General features: G+C 42.3%; 1 protein-coding gene and 1 long non-coding RNA gene across 3 annotated transcripts in view; one reads left to right on the top strand and one right to left on the bottom strand.

Annotated features, from left to right (window-relative positions):
* Positions 1–18,194, top strand: part of LOC311011713 — a 354,053-nt gene that overhangs the window by 105,694 nt on the left and 230,165 nt on the right. The window lies entirely within an intron of this gene.
* LOC311012507 (immunoglobulin lambda-like polypeptide 5) lies at positions 13,397–17,268 on the bottom strand. 2 transcript variants are annotated; one of them, XM_084007976.1, is made up of 4 exons: positions 16,900–17,268; positions 15,083–15,394; positions 14,889–14,963; positions 13,397–13,897 (listed from the first exon to the last, which is right to left on the bottom strand). In XM_084007976.1, the coding sequence occupies exons 1-4, from the start codon at positions 16,967–16,969 to the stop codon at positions 13,749–13,751; spliced, it is 606 nt and encodes a 201-aa protein (XP_083864102.1). In that variant the 5' UTR covers positions 16,970–17,268; the 3' UTR covers positions 13,397–13,748. The 2 variants fall into 2 exon arrangements, with proteins under 2 accessions (XP_083864102.1, XP_083864101.1); XM_084007975.1 differs by having other exon boundaries at positions 16,911–17,267.

An 18,194-nucleotide genomic window follows, 5' to 3' on the forward strand; every position in this document is an offset into this window, starting at 1 on the left:
TGCTGTGTTTTTTGGTAAACACATCCACAAAGTCATCAAGATTTATGGCCTAAGCCGTTCTTGATTCCACACTTAGCACCCCCAAGCTGCTTAAACGCTCATCAGTCATGGTACTTCTCAAGGCAGTTTTGATCAACTTAAGCACAGAAAAACTGTGCTCACAGGATGCTGTACTTACAGGTAATGCAAGCGCAATTTTGCACAGTTTAAACATCTTGTGGAAGACCTCCCTATATGGCTCCAGAAAGACAGTGAGCTCTATTAAACTCTTTGGTGTTTCCTGACCACTAGTTCGCTTCCTCTAATGCGCTTAAGCTGGGGGATCTCATATTGCAGATCCTCAGTGCTGCAGTTATATTGTGATGAAAATGGAAACACAACATCTTTCTCACAAAATGTGGGACTGCAGGGATTCAGGGCCTGTATCCCTTTCATGATGACACAGTTTTCTTTAGAAAATCTTCTCCTCACCTCAGAGAGAAGCACATCAATGACTGGAATAAATGAACCTGTCCGAAATAACTCCTTCTCTGTGTTGACTTGTCTTTGAACTATTGGAGTGAACATGTAATGTCCTTCAAGCCTTGAGCTTGGTCTGACCTGACGGCCTGGAGGTGTCACACTTATGCTGCATTTCTCAGCAAGACTCAGAATATTGTCCCAGATGTCATTAAAGAGAGAGCCCTCTCTGTAACTTTCCAATGTGCCAACAAGAGCATCAACCAGTGTGACAGCTGTGCCCAAATCGAGTTGCGGGGACTGTAAAATATCAGATAGATATTTTATATCAGCAAGAACACTAGTGAATGTGACCAGGTGAGCAACACATCTGAAATCTATCTGGGCTAATAAACCCCTTGCCTCTGTGGCTCTGTCACCATTTTGCTCTTCTGATATTTCTTTTAGAAGACGTACGATGGCTGGCAGTCTGTCTTTCACTGTCTTGCAAGCATTATGCCTACATGCCCACCGTGTGTCTATCAGCCTTTGTAACTCTCTTGGGGGCCCCTGAAACATCTCCCTCTGTATCTCAAGCCATCTTTGATGCACATATGAACCTGACACAAAGACATACAGTTTTTGCAAAAGTGAAAAGAAGCAATAAGCATCAGGGATGCATTTGACACTGTCAACTAATACTAAGTTTAAACAGTGCGCGTTGCAGTGTACATAGAAAGCTAATGGGGCCTCTGATTTAATGCGTGCTTGCACACCTGTGTTCTTTCCGCTCATAACTGAGGCTCCATCATATGCTTGCCCCACAAGGTTGTTTTTGTAGTCAAGACCATGTTTCTGCAAAATGTGTACTATTTTCTGTGAAAGTGCTTCAGCATCCAGGCGCTGTGCTGCCTCAAAGGCAAGGAAGCTTTCACATACTGACCCATTGTAATAGGATCTAATTACAAAGGACATTTGTTCTTTCTTGCTCAAGTCTTTAGTCTCACCAACCAAAATGCTGAAAGCCTCACTTTGGGCAGCTTCACTAGTTATTGAGTTGCGGACCATTTCAGCTACAATCAAGTATTTCATTTTGTGTATCATGCCCAAGGTATGTTGCATTTCTTTGACCTGTCATTTTTCTTTTTTACAATGGGATTGTGTTTGGCTAGCAGTTCCATTATAGAGAGAACATTTCCTTTATTCTCACCTTCTGATTCTTCATGTGCTCTCTGTGCAATGTTCTGTGTAGCTGTGAGGAGCAGGGTTTCTCCAACTATTTTGATGTACTCTCTGTTTTCCCTCACTAACTTGTTATATTCTGCATTTAAGGAGGCAGAGAGAGAGGATGTGCTTGCAGTGGACGTTTCAAATTCTGCCCATGCTAACATCGCATTAGTATGCGCTTCGGATTTGGCATGGCCTAAAAGTCCCCCATCTTTGAAGGTTGCCTTTTTCCAATTTTTGAACCCCTCTTCGGATGTAAATACTGAATCACCTGAGTTAGGGAGACTGAAGTGCCGACAGGCATAACAGAAGGCCGAGTCTTTACTTTGTGAGTATTCCAGCCATTTTTGTGTGTTGTACCAGTCTTTAGAGAAGCACCGACTTCTGTCCCCTTGAAGGGTTCGAGGGAAGGCTTTGAGATGTGGCTGCTTGGGCTGCTCTGCTCTTGATTGGGAGATATCTATTAAGAAACAAGAGACACAAACAATTACTCTGACATTACAATAATAAAAATGATAGTAATATAATACTTATCCCCCCTTGTTACGTCCCCTGGGAGGTCTAGGGGCTGTGGGGAGTAACACATTACAAAAAGGAAAACTTAACTCCCAAATCAGTTTAAGGCTTTATTATGTTGCCAAGAAAACACACTGACTCACGCTTTGAGCATGCAAAGTGAAAACACAAACGGAAAACAAGCTTCCCTTTAAAAGAACAGGGAAGCCGGTGGCACCACACAAGTAAGCTTCCACTAGCAACGAAAACACTGGAAGGTTCAGTCTGCTCCCGCTCTCGAAACACACATGCAGCATGGACGCTGCTGGATGACCCACTGGCTGCAGCCACAGCTCTGGCCCCAGCTTAAATCATTCCCCTGATTAACAACTGGAGACAGCCATGCACACCTGCTCCGGCGGGGGAGGGTAGTACCTGGAGGACACAGGAGCACAGAGAGGAGAGCAGCCACACCCATACACAACCACACACAACCACTGACGGCCCTTAGGCCGTAACACCCCCTCCCATAAGAACAAACCACTGTTTTGATGATATGAGAAGAAGGGATCTACATCACCCAACAACCAATAACACCAGTGTCAAGTTAAATTTCACACAAGCTAACAACTAAACACTGTCACCATGTCCATCACCATAAAACTGTCACCATCTCACCCACGGGAGAGCGCGTCAGCAACCACGTTTTCAGATCCCCTCTTATGCTTGATTTCAATGTTGAAACCTTGTACGAGCAGGGCCCACCGCATCAACCGCTGGTTGTGGTTATACATCTGGGGCAGGAAAACCAGAGGGTTGTGGTCGGTGTATACCGTCACCGGTGATGGACTTGAACCCACGTACACCTCGAAGTGCTGCAGGGCGAGCAGCATGGCCAGCGTCTCCTTCTCGATGGTTGAATAGTTCATCTGGTGCCGTTTGAACTTCGACGAGAAGTAACACACCGGATGACACACCCCGTCTGCACCGTCCTGCAAAAGCACTGCACCGGCTCCAGAGGAACTTGCATCCACCTCGAGCTTGAAGGGAAGAGAGAAATTAGGAGCAGCCAAGACAGGAGCGCTGCACAGAAGGGACTTAGCAGCCTCGAAGGCATGGCTACATTCACCAGTCCACACAAAAGGAACAGCCGGACTGCACAGTTTAGTCAGGGGAGTCACCACAACAGAAAAGTTTTTACAGAAACAACGGTAATAACCAGTCATTCCCAAAAACCGTCGGAGCTCACGCCTAGTAGTAGGGACTGGATAGGCCAACACAGCAGCTACTTTAGCATCAACCGGACGGACCTGGTTTGGTTTACCGACAATCTGACATGAACTGCAGGTTTTACAGAAACGCACAACTTCAGCTTTCATGCCTGGCCAGAAGAAATGTTTCAAAATCCGGTCATATGTTTTAGTGACACCTAGATGACCAGACCACAAGTGCTCATGTGCTAGCTCTAGCACATGCCGTCACCATCCAACTGGAACAACTATCTGGTACACTGTACCCCAGTCCTCACCAGTATTAGCCGCTGCCCCAGCTGAATGCAAAACCCACCTGCGCATCAACACCCCATCATCTAAAAGGAAACACTGTTTTTTAGCACATTCGCTAAGAGAGTCAACAACTGCAGCAAAACATTTCTCTAAAGAGGGATCACTCCTCTGGGCGCTGATGAGTGCCTCACGAGTCAGCAGCTGTGTCTCCTCAGGAGCAGCAATGGGCTCCGCTACCTTCCCACACATTTTTGAAGGACGGTTCCCTACTTCATCAACAGAGGGCATCCTGTCTTCAGACAAAACAGAGGGATACAGTGAGTCAGACAGATCTACTTCCAGAGCCTGCTTACGAGCCTGTGTTCGGGTTAAAACGCTAACCGCAAAGACTTTTGGATGACTCTGAACCAGCTCATCAGGTTCAGGCATGGAGATAGGGATATCCACCACTTCAGGATCAGGATAAACTTTACCCCCAGCTATGTCATTTCCCATGATAAAATCAACACCATCAATGGGAAAACATGAGCGGACAGCAACCGGGAAGAAACCAGAGACCAACTTAGACTGCACGTGAATACGGTGTAGCGGTGCGGGCACAAAATTCATACCAATACCTCTAACTACCGCGCTCACATCACAAGCAGACTCAGCATTCAAAGGCAGGATACTGGAGAGGATAAAGGATCGCGAGCCACCAGTGTCTCGTAGCACAGTGACTGGACGCTGATCCTCAGCCTTTCCTGTGAATGACACAAAACCGTTAAAAATGAAAGGTTTAAAACATTCGTCAGGTGCTATGGGAGAGGTGGGATGGCTACAGGGGGACACTGTCTTAATTAAGCCCACTCCTTTTGGCTGCTTTGAAGTCTGACCCTGCTGTTTACGCTTCCACACCACACAATCAGCAATTAAGTGACTGGACTTCCGGCAGAAGAAACAGACTTTCTCACCTCTCAGACCTGACGATGAATCAGTTGGACGTGTGACCTGCACTTCCCCTGTTCTATGATAAGGCTCACGGTGGGAGGAATCGCGCTTGGCAAAAACATTTTTGTGAGTTAACACAAACTCATCCGCCAAAGTAGCGGCCTGCTGGAGAGTGGTTACTTTTTTCTCATTTAAATATACCACTGTACGCTCCGACACACAGTTTTTAAACTCCTCCACTAACATCAGCTCACGCACAGAAGCCAAGTCATCCGCCTTACAGGCCGAACACCATCTGTCAAACAGGATACTCTTCTCCCTGGCAAAGTCAGCATGAGTCTGGTTCATTGATTTTCTAAGGCCTCGGAAACGCTGTCTATACGCCTCCGGCACTAACTCATATGCTCTTAATATAGCGCCTTTAACCTTTTCATAGACCAGACCATCTTCCACAGATAGAGAAGAACAAGCCTCTCGAGCCTTACCAGCTAACTTGCATTGCAGGAGAATAGCCCAGACATCTTTCGGCCAATGCAAAGCCGCAGCAATGCGCTCAAATGCACCGAAATAAGACTCGACCTCAGATTCACGGAAAACAGGCACAAGAGAAATGTGCTTACTCACATCAAAAGTGCCGGCGGAACCCGACGAGAGCCTTGCACCAGCAGGAACTATGGCAAGTGGATCGGCAGTTACCTGTAACTCCAACTGACGCATCCTAACGGCTGTATCTGCTTCCAACCTTCTAAATTCCAACTCCTTTCGGAACTGGAATTCTCACTCTCGCTCCTCCTTTTCTAACTGAAAGCGAGCCAAGCGGACTTTTACACGAGCATCTAGTTTTGAACCAGGAGTTGACTCCACAGAAAAAGGGTCAAACTGTGGCAACGTAAACGGCTTTTCCACACCCCCACTACCCCTTACCTTAATGGCTGGCGTAATCACCTGTGGTCCGATCGCCTCCCCCACTGGAGAGAGAGGGCGGCCTTCGCCCCCACCAGGAGCTGACCCCGTTGCCATAGCCCCGGCTAATTCAAAAACACCCAAACCAACCAAGCCACTAAAGAGGGTGGTTTTGATTTCTTTTTTAGCCAGGGAGCTAGGTACAGAAATGCCATAGTGTTTTGCAATTTCCATCAAATCACATTTCCTACATGCTTCAAACTGACTGATTGTAGGATTGTCCACAAACAGAGCCAAATCAAAAGCTGCCATACTCACCGACAGGCAATCAACACAACACACCGCAGCTGTATGCTACGTGACCGGCAAACACAGTCAGTTAGGGGCAAGCTAAGCTAATTTCGCCGGTAATGCTACAGTTACCTTTTAACCTAACCGACAGTTCCTAAGGCTGAGAGCAAACCTACCAGTGACCAAACAAAACAAGTACTTATGCCAGGTGCCGCATACACATACAGACAAACAACACTCCAACCAACAACAACTCCTCAGATCCTGCCTCACCCAACCTAAGCCTATCTGTCTTCTGGAGCGTGCCGGGCTCGAGGCGACTTGAAAGGCAAAAACATCAGCGGCCGGAGCCCTGACATGCCTACCCCCACTGGAGAATTATATCCCCGCCCAGGATTTGCCCCGAAAATAAAAAAGGCAAAATAACAAATGAGTGCTCGAGGGAAAGGTGGTTTAAACCCAGCTGGACACTCCTATCTTACCTGAGGAAGCTGTTCGTTCACACTCAAGGCTGGACAGCGGACACCAAGACAACAGCACTCGCCAAGCTGACCACGGCAGATACAACCTACCACAAGAACAAACTACAAAAAAGTAGAGTTACCGGTTCAAAAAAAAAGGATCCCGGACGAGCCCCCAAAATATGTTACGTCCCCTGGGAGGTCTAGGGGCTGTGGGAAGTAACACATTACAAAAAGGAAAACTTAACTCCCAAATCAGTTTAAGGCTTTATTATGTTGCCAAGAAAACACACTGACTCACGCTTTGAGCATGCAAAGTGAAAACACAAACAGAAAACAAGCTTCCCTTTAAAAGAACAGGGAAGCCGGTGGCACCACACAAGTAAGCTTCCACTAGCAACGAAAACACTGGAAGGTTCAGTCTGCTCCCGCTCTCGAAACACACATGCAGCATGGACGCTGCTGGATGACCCACTGGCTGCAGCCACAGCTCTGGCCCCAGCTTAAATCATTCCCCTGATTAACAACTGGAGACAGCCATGCACACCTGCTCCGGCGGGGGAGGGTAGTACCTGGAGGACACAGGAGCACAGAGAGGAGAGCAGCCACACCCATACACAACCACACACAACCACTGACGGCCCTTAGGCCGTAACACCCCTCTATAGTAATTAATAAAACCCTAGGCATTTCTATTCAGACTAATCAAACTCACCACCAATAAACATGAATCAAAAAGCTTTAAGTGATTACCGGTATATCATGATTTGTAACTTAATTGACACACACTTTAAACACATAATTTCTCCAGATGATATCTAGCCTAGCAATCAATTCCATTAGTAGGGCCACACAGTCATCATTTTACCTGTTGGTCCAGAAACAGGTTGAACACCTGCTTTTGCTGCCTCCTGCCTCGCCTCTGTGACCACTGTTGCTATCTGACCCTCGTCTGCTGCTGTCTCGTGTTCTTCCTCCTCACTGTGCTCTGTAACTGATGCTGGAGTATTGCCATGCTGTTCTACTGTCTGCTCCTCCTCTCGTCCTCCATCCTCCTCCGTCTCCTCCTCACTAAGCCTCTGCTGCTCCCCTGTCGTCTCTCTCTCTGTCGATATGTCTGTCGACTTTCTCTTCATTGTCTGAAAATTCATATAACACAAGCAGCGCAGCAGCTAACGTTAGCATTAGCAACGTAACTCATGTCCCAAAAAAAACAACAAGATAGCAGTGCTGTTACGGTTACGAGCACCTTCTGAAACTTAAAAATCACATGTCACGATGCATTTTTTTTTTTTTTTTACTAAAGAAATTATAACTGACTTACAGATAGTTTTCTTGACTCTTGAGATCGGTGCAGCTCGGTGCGGATCAGATTCAGTCAGGTGAAAACGTGATTGACAGCACTCCACCACAGTGTTGGGTGTGCCGTCTGCGTGCGTGCGTGCGTGCGTGTGTGTGTGTGTGTGTGTGTGTGTGTGTGTGTGTGTGTGTGTGTGTGCGCGTGCGTGTGTGTATGTGTGTGTGTGTGTGTGTGTGGATAATTGGAGGTCACAGAAGCAGTGATGTGATGACGGAGTTTAGGGAGCACATGGAGTCCTTTGCGCTTGTGCATTCAATGTGAAAGGGGCTTAACTGGCGATAGAAGAATATCATCAGTACCAATATCAATATCTGTGACTGGCCAGTGGGGTGGCCAGCAAATTTATAGGGGTGGCCACGGCCACCCCAGGCCACCCCCTGGTGGCGCCATTGTGCTGAGCAGGATGCACACAATGTATTTTGTGAGAAACACTGACTCTAAACTTGATTTAATTCCAAGAAAACGCTCTTTAACATGAAGCAACTTCTCCTGGTCACTTCTGGCCTCAGTTTGCATGTTTGTTCAAAGTCAAAGACTTCTCCTCAGATTGTTTCTGTTTTATACTTCGAGGCCTGAAAGGGTGAAGCTGTAGCTGCACAGATGTGATGCTTTGATTTTGTGTTCGGCAAACAAATGGGGCTTTTGACCATTGAAGTGCATGAAAATATTGATTTGCTGGTTACTTGGCAACAGCATAGTACTTTCATGTAAAATGTGTAATCAACTCCATTTGTCAGATAGATGTAATGTTAGAGTAAACAGTACATTATTGGTAGAAGTAGAAAATGGAAAAACTCTAGACAAATTACAATACTGGTGTCATTTAATTCCCAACTCAGAAGTGGATAGTATCCTTGTAAGTGTCTTACAGTTTCCTTTATTGGACCTGAATATTAAAACGTTTGATCCAAAATGACTTTATAGTGACTTTGCCCATAATACTCTTCCAGGATTTCAAACGCTCTTAAGTTTCAAAATGTACCTTTAGGTTTATAGTGAGACGGAAACAGGACCTGATCCAACTGTGCCTGTTTCTCATCTGCCGAGTTCCTGCAGTCGATATTCTCAAACATTGAGATGTTGAATTTGTCTGCCGGATTCAACATCGACTTGCAGTGACCTTTTAGTTTTAATTATAATAAGAGGCATATGAAATTCATTAAAGTGCTCATTAGTATTTCTACTCTTCCTAATGGGTTTGTCTGAGTTTGACTTCTCCTGATTGGAGGTCAGTTTAGTGTCACAACACTCCTCGTGTGTGGCCTCTGCTGGTGACGACAGTCTTACGGCTCAAATGTGGCTTGTGTTGAAGGTTGCTGCCTAAAGGCACATTACAGGAACACGGTCACAAATAGAGCTGCAGTTAGCTTCACACTGGATCCCTCCACAAAGCACCAATGGGATTTCTCCATTGGATTTGGGATTATTGCAGAAAATAAACGCTAATGAAGAAATAAATGAATGCAATCGGTAGAAGTGTTGACGTTTGGCTTTAAACTAACTACACCACGGTCACATGTATAGATGGGACGATATTTTTTGCAGATTGCAATAAAAACACTCACAATAAGTTGATCTTTGTGACTTTCTATTATGGTGGTAATCCTAAATATAGTCTGAAGTGACTATAGAAAGCTGTCCAGCTGACTGTCATGGTGATGAGTGGAAAATAGATCCTGATTTAAAAATAAAAGCATACAAAAATGCATTTTTTAAAATTAGGGCCGGGACTCGATTAAAAAAATGTATCTAATTATTTTTATTTTTTTTTGCTGCAGCCCAGGGAGAGAGACATGCACCAGCCCAGAGCTCAGCTGCAGCCCACAGACACATTAGAGGCCCAGTGGCTTGTCTGTCTAAAGAATACCTGGCCCAGTGGTCCTATGATAGGCTACAGAGGCCCAGTAGTCCCACCCATTTTCCAGACTACCCCCCCGTCGTCCAATCACCTTTAATGATGAGCAATCATTATGAGAGAGAAGAGAAACACACACGAAAAACAAAGCGAAAATGGAGAAAAACAAAAAGGCGGTGCAGAAAAACTGAGGGAAAAGAAAAAAAAAAGCTCTCGCTACTGATGCCGCTGAGAGCAGAAACATATTAAACATGTTTGTTGCGGCGGGGGCCGGCGGCGGCGGGGGCCGGCGGCGGCGTGGCCGGCGGCGGCGTGGCCTCCGGCTCCGAGGCTGCGGCTGCGGCGGGTCCCTCTAGGCAGGAGTCGCAGGCGGACAGTGAAAGTTTCTGCTGCTTCAGGCTTCTCGTGTTAGTTTTCCCATCATTAGTAAAGAATCCATGAAGCTTTTGTTCTATTAAAAGGTTCATATTTCGTGAAACAACGACTCAAGTTATTCTTTAATTCTGCAGATTTAACAGATTTTTATATAAAAAGTATGATGTTGGAAATGTTACAGGTAGAAAGTATTTGATCATCTCAGTAATAAAGCACCATAATATTAGAAACTATATTGTATTTCAATAAATGTAATATATGTCAGCACATTTATATTGAAAAGCATATCATTTAAATATGCTGGATAATTAATTGATATAATTTTTATGGTAAATTGACCTCATGACCTTTTTATTTGATATAATGGTAAATATGTCTTTCAGTGGAAAATGTGTGTATGCATGAATTCAAACAGATATGATTATCCCCGCGACATAATATATAATATTATCATACTAACAATTATATGAAGGTGGATATGGATTGTAACATGTATATGACCTCTAATGTAGAAAATACATTCTACCGTATAAAGATAATTTCTTAGATGATATAAATATAATTAGGTTTAAAAATGTATCTTCATATACATTATATTACAACACATTATATTATATTTAAATTCCCCCTCATAGGTTGATATAGTCTCAACGTTTTTATATCATAATATACAGTAGTCTTAATTTATATTTGACATTTCGTGAAATAATAATTTGACTGTATGAATTTTAAAATAGTTCTGCCAAAGAATTGATTCATTAGTTTGTAAGTAAATGGTGGTAATTATGTATTATATTATATATACTTAATTCATTAAAATTACTTGGAAATAAAGGTAAATATGTCCATTGTCCATTATTATAATATGTATATTTATACTTATGAATTAATAAAATGGTATAGATGTTTAAAGGTATCTTCATAATTATATGAGAGATCAGAGGAGCAGAGGACTGACGTTGCTCACTGTCACTCTTTTTCTCTTTCAGAGGTTCCAGCTCTTCTTCCTTCAGCAGCGTCCGTCCCGTCTCTCTGGTAGTGACCAGTCTGTAAACATGCTGATAGTGACCAGTCTGTAAACATGCTGATAGTGACCAGTCTGTACACATGCTGATAGTGACCAGTCTGCTGTAAACATGCTGATAGTGACCAGTCTGCTGTAAACATGCTGATAGTGACCAGTCTGTAAACATGCTGATAGTGAACAGTCTGCTGTAAACATGCTGATAGTGACCAGTCTGTAAACATGCTGATAGTGACCAGTCTGTAAATATGTTGATAGTGACCAGTCTGCTGTAAACATGCTGATAGTGACCAGTCTGCTGTTAATATGCTGATAGTGACCAGTCTGTTAACATGCTGATAGTGACCAGTCTGTTAACATGCTGATAGTGACCAGTCTGCTGTACACATGCTGATAGTGACCAGTCTGTAAACATGCTGATAGTGACCAGTCTGCTGTAAACACGCTGATAGTGACCAGTCTGCTGTAAACATGCTGATAGTGACCAGTCTGCTGTAAACACGCTGATAGTGACCAGTCTGCTGTACACATGCTGATAGTGACCAGTCTGTAAACATGCTGATAGTGACCAGTCTGCTGTAAACATGCTGATAGTGACCAGTCTGCTGTAAACATGCTGATAGTGACCAGTCTGTAAACATGCTGATAGTGACCAGTCTGTTAACATGCTGATAGTGACCAGTCTGCTGTAAACATGCTGATAGTGACCAGTCTGTAAACATGCTGATAGTGACCAGTCTGCTGTAAACATGCTGATAGTGACCAGTCTGCTGTACACATGCTGATAGTGACCAGTCTGCTGTACACATGCTGATAGTGACCAGTCTGTAAACATGCTGATAGTGACCAGTCTGCTGTAAACATGCTGATAGTGACCAGTCTGCTGTAAACACGCTGATAGTGACCAGTCTGCTGTAAACATGCTGATAGTGACCAGTCTGCTGTAAACATGCTGATAGTGACCAGTCTGTAAACATGCTGATAGTGACCAGTCTGCTGTAAACATGCTGATAGTGACCAGTCTGCTGTAGGGTTGCACGGTTTATCGGTACTAATCTGGTACCGGGGTACTGAGGCTTTTAAAACGGTACTATATTGCATTTGGACGGGACCGGTACTTGCAGGTACTCTGTGTTGTTCTTTGAGTCTATACGAAAATTCAATAAATTAAACAAAACACTTTTTTCACTTTTATTTTCCAGATAAGACAAACTAAATTATTTGCTGAACATCTTCTATGTGGATTTCATTAAAAAGGATAAAACTACAATATAAATAGAGATTTAAAAAGCGTCTCTACTGAGTCCAGTAGCGGCGTGCTTTACACCACTGCATCCGACGCATTGCAGCTGATCGCCATGGAAACCCATTCCATGAAGCTCTCTACGCTGTTCTTGAGCTAATCTGAAGGCCGCATGAAGTTTGGAGGTCTGTAGTGATTGACTCTGAGTTGCTGTCCTTCCCAATCACTTCCACTTTGTTCTAATCCCACTGACAGTTGACTGGAATATTTAGGAGTGAGGACATTTCCCGACTGGACTTGTTGCACAGGTGGCATCCTATCACAGTACCACGCTGGCATTCACTGAGCTCCTGAGAGCGACCCATTCTTTCACGTTTGTAGAAACAGGTGGGTCGTCATTGTTGCTCTCCTGGCTCAGTTCAAGTGTGGTTGGAGGGCTCAGTGGAAAAAAAGGCTTCCGGACAACAAGAGAAAAGACCAGCAGCTACAGAGAGAGAGAGGAGTTCATGAGTGTGTACAGCAGCAGATAGGAATCTGTTCTCAGTGGTTATTAGGACGGTTGGCAGCCTAGCAACACTTCCTTTCCTGCAGCAGACGGGCTGTGTGGGTTTCTGCTCTGCATCCTTTCTCACATTAATAACACAACGACAGTTACAACCATCCACTCTGGTTACACAATCATTCTGGTAACTTCAGCTCAGCGCTCAGTACTCACTGCTTTGATCTGTGTGTGGAATCTGTGAGAGAAGCAGCTCAAATCCTCAACTCACTTCTGTGATTCTGTCTTGAAATGTACATGAATATGAATGTTAGTTTAGGTATAATCAGTAGCTCTGCGGATCCATGTCATCCTGATGAAGCTGTTATAGTTCAGTGTCAAAAAATACATGCTTCAATCAAATGCTTCAAAGCTAAAACTTCTGCTGTTTGTTTGTGTTTAAAGGACAGTGTCGTCAGCATAGAGTTTAACATCCACACTGACACCAATATAAAAGGGGGTCAGCACTGAACCTGGTGGGACCGCCACACCTATTGACTATAATAGCAGTATATAATAGCCGTGTGTATATGTTTGCTTCTCTTTGTTTAGCTCTGTTGTCCTTGTTTAGCTGTGTGCTTATATGCATATTTTCCTATACATTTGTTCTTGGTGCTGTGTGAAAGTATATTCACAGCGACTTACATCCACAGTCACATTACTGGTGCCAACAAACTCAACAAACTTGGTTCTGTTCCTGATTATTTGCTATGAAACCAAACTCAAATCCATAAAAACAAGGATGTTCATAAAACACTGTAAATTTTCAGTTTATTAAGAATCTTACAGTGAAATAATTTGACAAATCTGCCACACTCTGAATCATGTATTAAAAACAAACCCAAGCACAGAAAAATACTGTAAAGAATAAAACATCAACCAGTCAGCTAACTATTCATCTTAACTATCAAAGTAACACTACAAAGAGTTTACACTTAATTACTGTAAATATAATGTCTAAATATGTATTTATATTTTTAGGATGACTGTATCTATCCTGTATAAAAAGACACATCATACAACCAACCTCATCAAGTCATCATGTATATTTGTGAATATAATTAAAGTGATGAATGAGATGAATTGATGAGATGTGATGGTGATCAGTCAGCATGTGAGCAGTTGGTGGAGCGTCCCTTCTTTCTGGAGATCATCAGCAGACTGAGTCCACAGCAGTACACAAGACTCTTCACTATCAGCACTGTGTACAGCAGGCAGAGCAGCTTCACCCTGCACTGAGACTGGAAGGACACTGAGACACACACACACACACACACACACACACACACACACACACACATACACACACACACATACACACACACACACACACACACACACACACACACACACACGTAAGTAACGTCCATATTCCAGTACTCTTATTTAATGATTATAGAGTATTCAACTCCCCGTTCTGAATGAAATGACAGGTGATGGTTACATATGACTCTGTGGTAAGAGCTGTACACAAGTCTGTAGTAACAGCTTGTCCCAGATCAGCCCTCATAAGACATTTTTACATTCATATTTTACTTCTATTAAGGTTGTAGATTGAAGCTTTGAATGTCTATTGTTAATTTGATGATGTCATTGTCCTAAACAAGTGGGTGAATTATGATTTTTTAGTTCTATAAATGTAATTTCTGGTGCTGTTTGATGGCTGCTAGACTTCCCCGTTAATACAGGTGCTGCCTCCCTTTGTCTTTCTCACAACAGTGAAAATGTAGTGTTTGAAAGGTTAAATGCCAACAAATATGGATTGAAGCAGAATGTTTTGTTAGATAGAAACATGTGAGGAGGAAAGGCCAATCTGGTTTATCCTCTTTTGAAGAACATTTGGTCTGACGACTAAGACAGTAACAAAGAGTAAAAAAGCTAAACAATAAATGTGGTTGCTTGATATTTGGAACTGGTGTCCTAAGTCTTCATGCCCATCTCTTCTCTCATCAGTGGAACTTTTATTTAGAAATCAGCTTTGCATGAAGTCAGAGGTCGGCTACAATTTGAATGAAAGTTCAAAGGCCCTCCTTAAAAACAACCAATAAGGGCCCACCAAGCGTTGTAGGGATGGAGCCAACAATGATTTAAATAGCAGCATAACGGGGCGCCGCATAGATCAGTCGGTAGAGTTGGCACCCCATGTATCGAGGCTAAGTCCTCACTGCAGCGACCCCAAGCAGCTTTTTATTATTCTAACATATAATATATATTATATTAAAGGGGGCAGCAGTTGATCTTACAGTCAGCTTGCTGCAGAGCTGGCAGGTCTGCTGGCTCTCTCTCTGGAGGACAGGAGGCAGCTGGAGCTGGAACCTCTGGAAGGGAAAAGGAGTGACAGTGAGCAACGTCAGTCGTCTGCTCCACTGATATCTTGGACAGCAGTGCATCCACATGAAGCTGAATCACTGCTGAACAGTCACCAAGCCTTCAGTACCTTGTTCTGCTTGGGCCTCCACTGTGCCCCCCTCGTGCTGGACGGAGCAGCGGTATTTATATGTGCTGATCTCTTGTTGATGGAGCAGCAAGATGGAGGCGGCGTGTCCCGACTCTCTGATCTCCAGCTGCTCTCCCACAGCAGGGAGCACCTCCTCCTCCAGAGAACCATTCTCCTTTCGTCTTTTCCAGGAGAACCGGACTAGAGGAGGAAACATGTCTGAGGCCAGACACAGCAGAGAGCTCTTCCCCTCCAGGTGGGCTCTGGATGCTGCTGGGTACACGCTCACCACGGGCTTCATTACCTGCTCATCTGAAGTTTGACAGCAGCAACAAGCAGCACAGACACACATTCACACAGTCAACAATAACATACTATCATATACTATCATATCATTATGAAGATACCTTTATACAGTTATACCACTTTGTGTATTCAGAAGGGACTAATATACATATTATAACAATATTCACCTTTGTATCAAAGTAATTGTGATGATTTCAACATGTATAACATATTATTTAATTATCATCATATACTTAGACGTTTGTCAGAATAATTTTAAATGAATGAAATGTCAAATATGAATAATGACTGCTGTATATTATTACATACAAATGTTTAGATGTTATCAACATATGAGGGGGATTTACATATAATATCATTAAATATGATATAATTATGAATATACATTTGTATATCTTTATACAGCTTTTATAACCATGAAAAGTATCTTCATATAGTTGGATTATATTTCCTAAATTAGGGCTTATATACATATTACTACAAGTTCCATATTCACCTTCACATAAAATATAGTTGCAAATATGATGATATTATGTTTCCCACCATTTATTTTAATCTTGCTTCAGAAAATGATACAAATAACAATTTTGATATATCATATGGTATAATATAATATAATATAATATTGACGATACATTTATATATCTTCATAGTGTTATCACATTTTGTTGATTCAGTAGTGTTAATATACATATAATATTATTTGACATATTTACCTTCATCTCTAAGTAATTAAAATGATATCAATATACATGATATTACATATAATATATATTTACAAAAATACTCAAACTGCACACACGCACAAAAGAAAATAAATGCATCATTCTTTCATAAATGTATTTTATAACTTGGGCAAATTCAATATAATATAATATATTATATTATAATATAATATAATATAATATACTTTCAAAATTATATTTACAGTAATATATTTGAAATCAAGTTGAGTATCATATACTATTTATATTAATAGTGCCTCGAGATACATGTGTGTCATTTATTTTTCTGAATCATATATTAAAAAACACAAATAAATATGCATGAATTAGATTTATTGTACAATCACCTGCAGTATCTGTTTGCTGTTATGTATAAATATGTCTTCCACAAACATACCGTACCATCTCATAACATGAATGTCATGAGGTCAATTTTTCTATTAAAAATGATTGAATTTTGATCCTCTACAACATAATTTAATAAATTTCTAATATTGTATTCTGCTGAATTATTGAGATAATCAAATACTTTATACTTGTTACATTTCCAACATCAAACTTTTTATATAAAAATCTGTTTGATCTCCTGCAGAATTAAAGAATAACTTGAGTCGTTGTTTCAGGAATTATGAATCTTTTAATAGAACAACAGCTTCACGGCCACAAGAATTCTCTACTAATGATGGAAAAACTAACATGAGAAGCCTGAAGCAGCAGAAACTCATTAAAACACATTTTCAACTTGTTCTATAAAACAACTGAAGGGACATGAAATATTCTCCTTACCTGTTACGTACAGTTTACTTCCAGAGCCAAAGATATCCTCCACAGTGAAACAGAGTGATACAAAAACCATGTCCACGATGTTTCTCTAATCCAGTGGTTCTCAAACGTCTCAAAGTTTAACTTAATTGAAATAACGTACAAAAGAAAAAATTGCAGATATTTGTCCATGTTGTACAAATGAAAAAGCAACTTCCATTTAAACTTTTTGTAATGTTGGTCATTGCTCCATCAGTCTGTGAGCTTTTTCCAAAACAGAAAAATGGAATACATTTCACTTTGCTAGAATGAGAACAAAGCCGTGACCCTGAATACAGGATAAGCGGTAGACGATGGATGGATGGATGGATCTCTTCAAGGCGAGGTTGCAGGTTGATACTGATACTCTCAAGTCATGTCTTAGATCTGTACTTTGTTTTCAGTGAGGCGACAGCAGAAAAGCCCATCTCACAGAGAGAGGATGTGGTGAAGGGAAGCAGAGTGAATGCTCCCCTCCACACCAAGCCAGAACTCACTCATGTCTGGCCTGTAAACCTCAGCCTCAGGGTGGAGGCAGATGTCATCTCAATGAACTGGTCCTCTTCATCAGAGGTGAAATCAGTGAGTGCTGCTGCATTGAATGGATCCTTCACTCAGTCATACAGGTAAGGGAAGAGATGGGAATCACTGTGGTGGCTCCAGAATCACTGGTTTCAGCAAAACCCCTCAGATTCTCAAAGGGACCAGTATTTCCTTGAGAAAGTGGTCTGCCCCACATCTCAAGCTTTCCCATGAATGTGCTAATATTGTCTGCCAGGTGAGGAAGGTTCTTGTCTCTGCCTTGAAGCTGAAGATTTAATTCATTGAGTTTTCTAAATATATCGCTGAGATAGGCCAGTTTCATCAGAAATTGTTCATCACTAAACTTGCTTGCAACGTCATGAATCTGCTCCTCCAAAAACACACAAACTTCCTCTGTGAGCTCAAAGACTCGGGACAACACTTTCCCTCTTGAGAGCCACCTAGCCTCGCTGTGAAACACCACAGCTGAATGTTCAGCTCCATCTCCTCACATAGTGTGGAGAACAGACGCGCCTTCAGAGGTTTGTTTTGATGAAATTTACCTCACCATCGGTCAAAACCTCGCTTTGTTCAAATGTGGTTTGTGCTTGTTCTAAAGTTGTACTGCGTTATACTGAGGTGCTTCTGATGTTGTGTCCAACACCTCAGAGAACTTAATACCAGTTCAACATCACAACATTCTGCAAAATAATAATACTAATAATAATACATTTAATTTGTAGAGAGCTTTTCCACAC

The sequence above is a fragment of the Eutrigla gurnardus genome (genome assembly GCF_963514095.1).
Source record: "Eutrigla gurnardus genome assembly, chromosome: 4".
NCBI lineage: Eukaryota > Metazoa > Chordata > Actinopteri > Perciformes > Triglidae > Eutrigla > Eutrigla gurnardus.

What these genes read in the sequence shown, in the direction of transcription:
- LOC311012507 (XM_084007975.1), bottom strand. Translation starts at nt 17,067, where the DNA reads ATGGACAAATATCTGCAATTTTTTCTTTTGTACGTTATTTCAATTAAG. An exon ending in GGAGGCCCAAGCAGAACAAG is followed by an intron (nt 14,964 to 15,082) that starts GTACTGAAGGCT and finishes TTTCCCTTCCAG; the next exon opens with AGGTTCCAGCTCCAGCTGCC. An exon ending in AGCTCTGCAGCAAGCTGACT is followed by an intron (nt 13,898 to 14,888) that starts GTAAGATCAACT and finishes TGTGTGTCTCAG; the next exon opens with TGTCCTTCCAGTCTCAGTGC.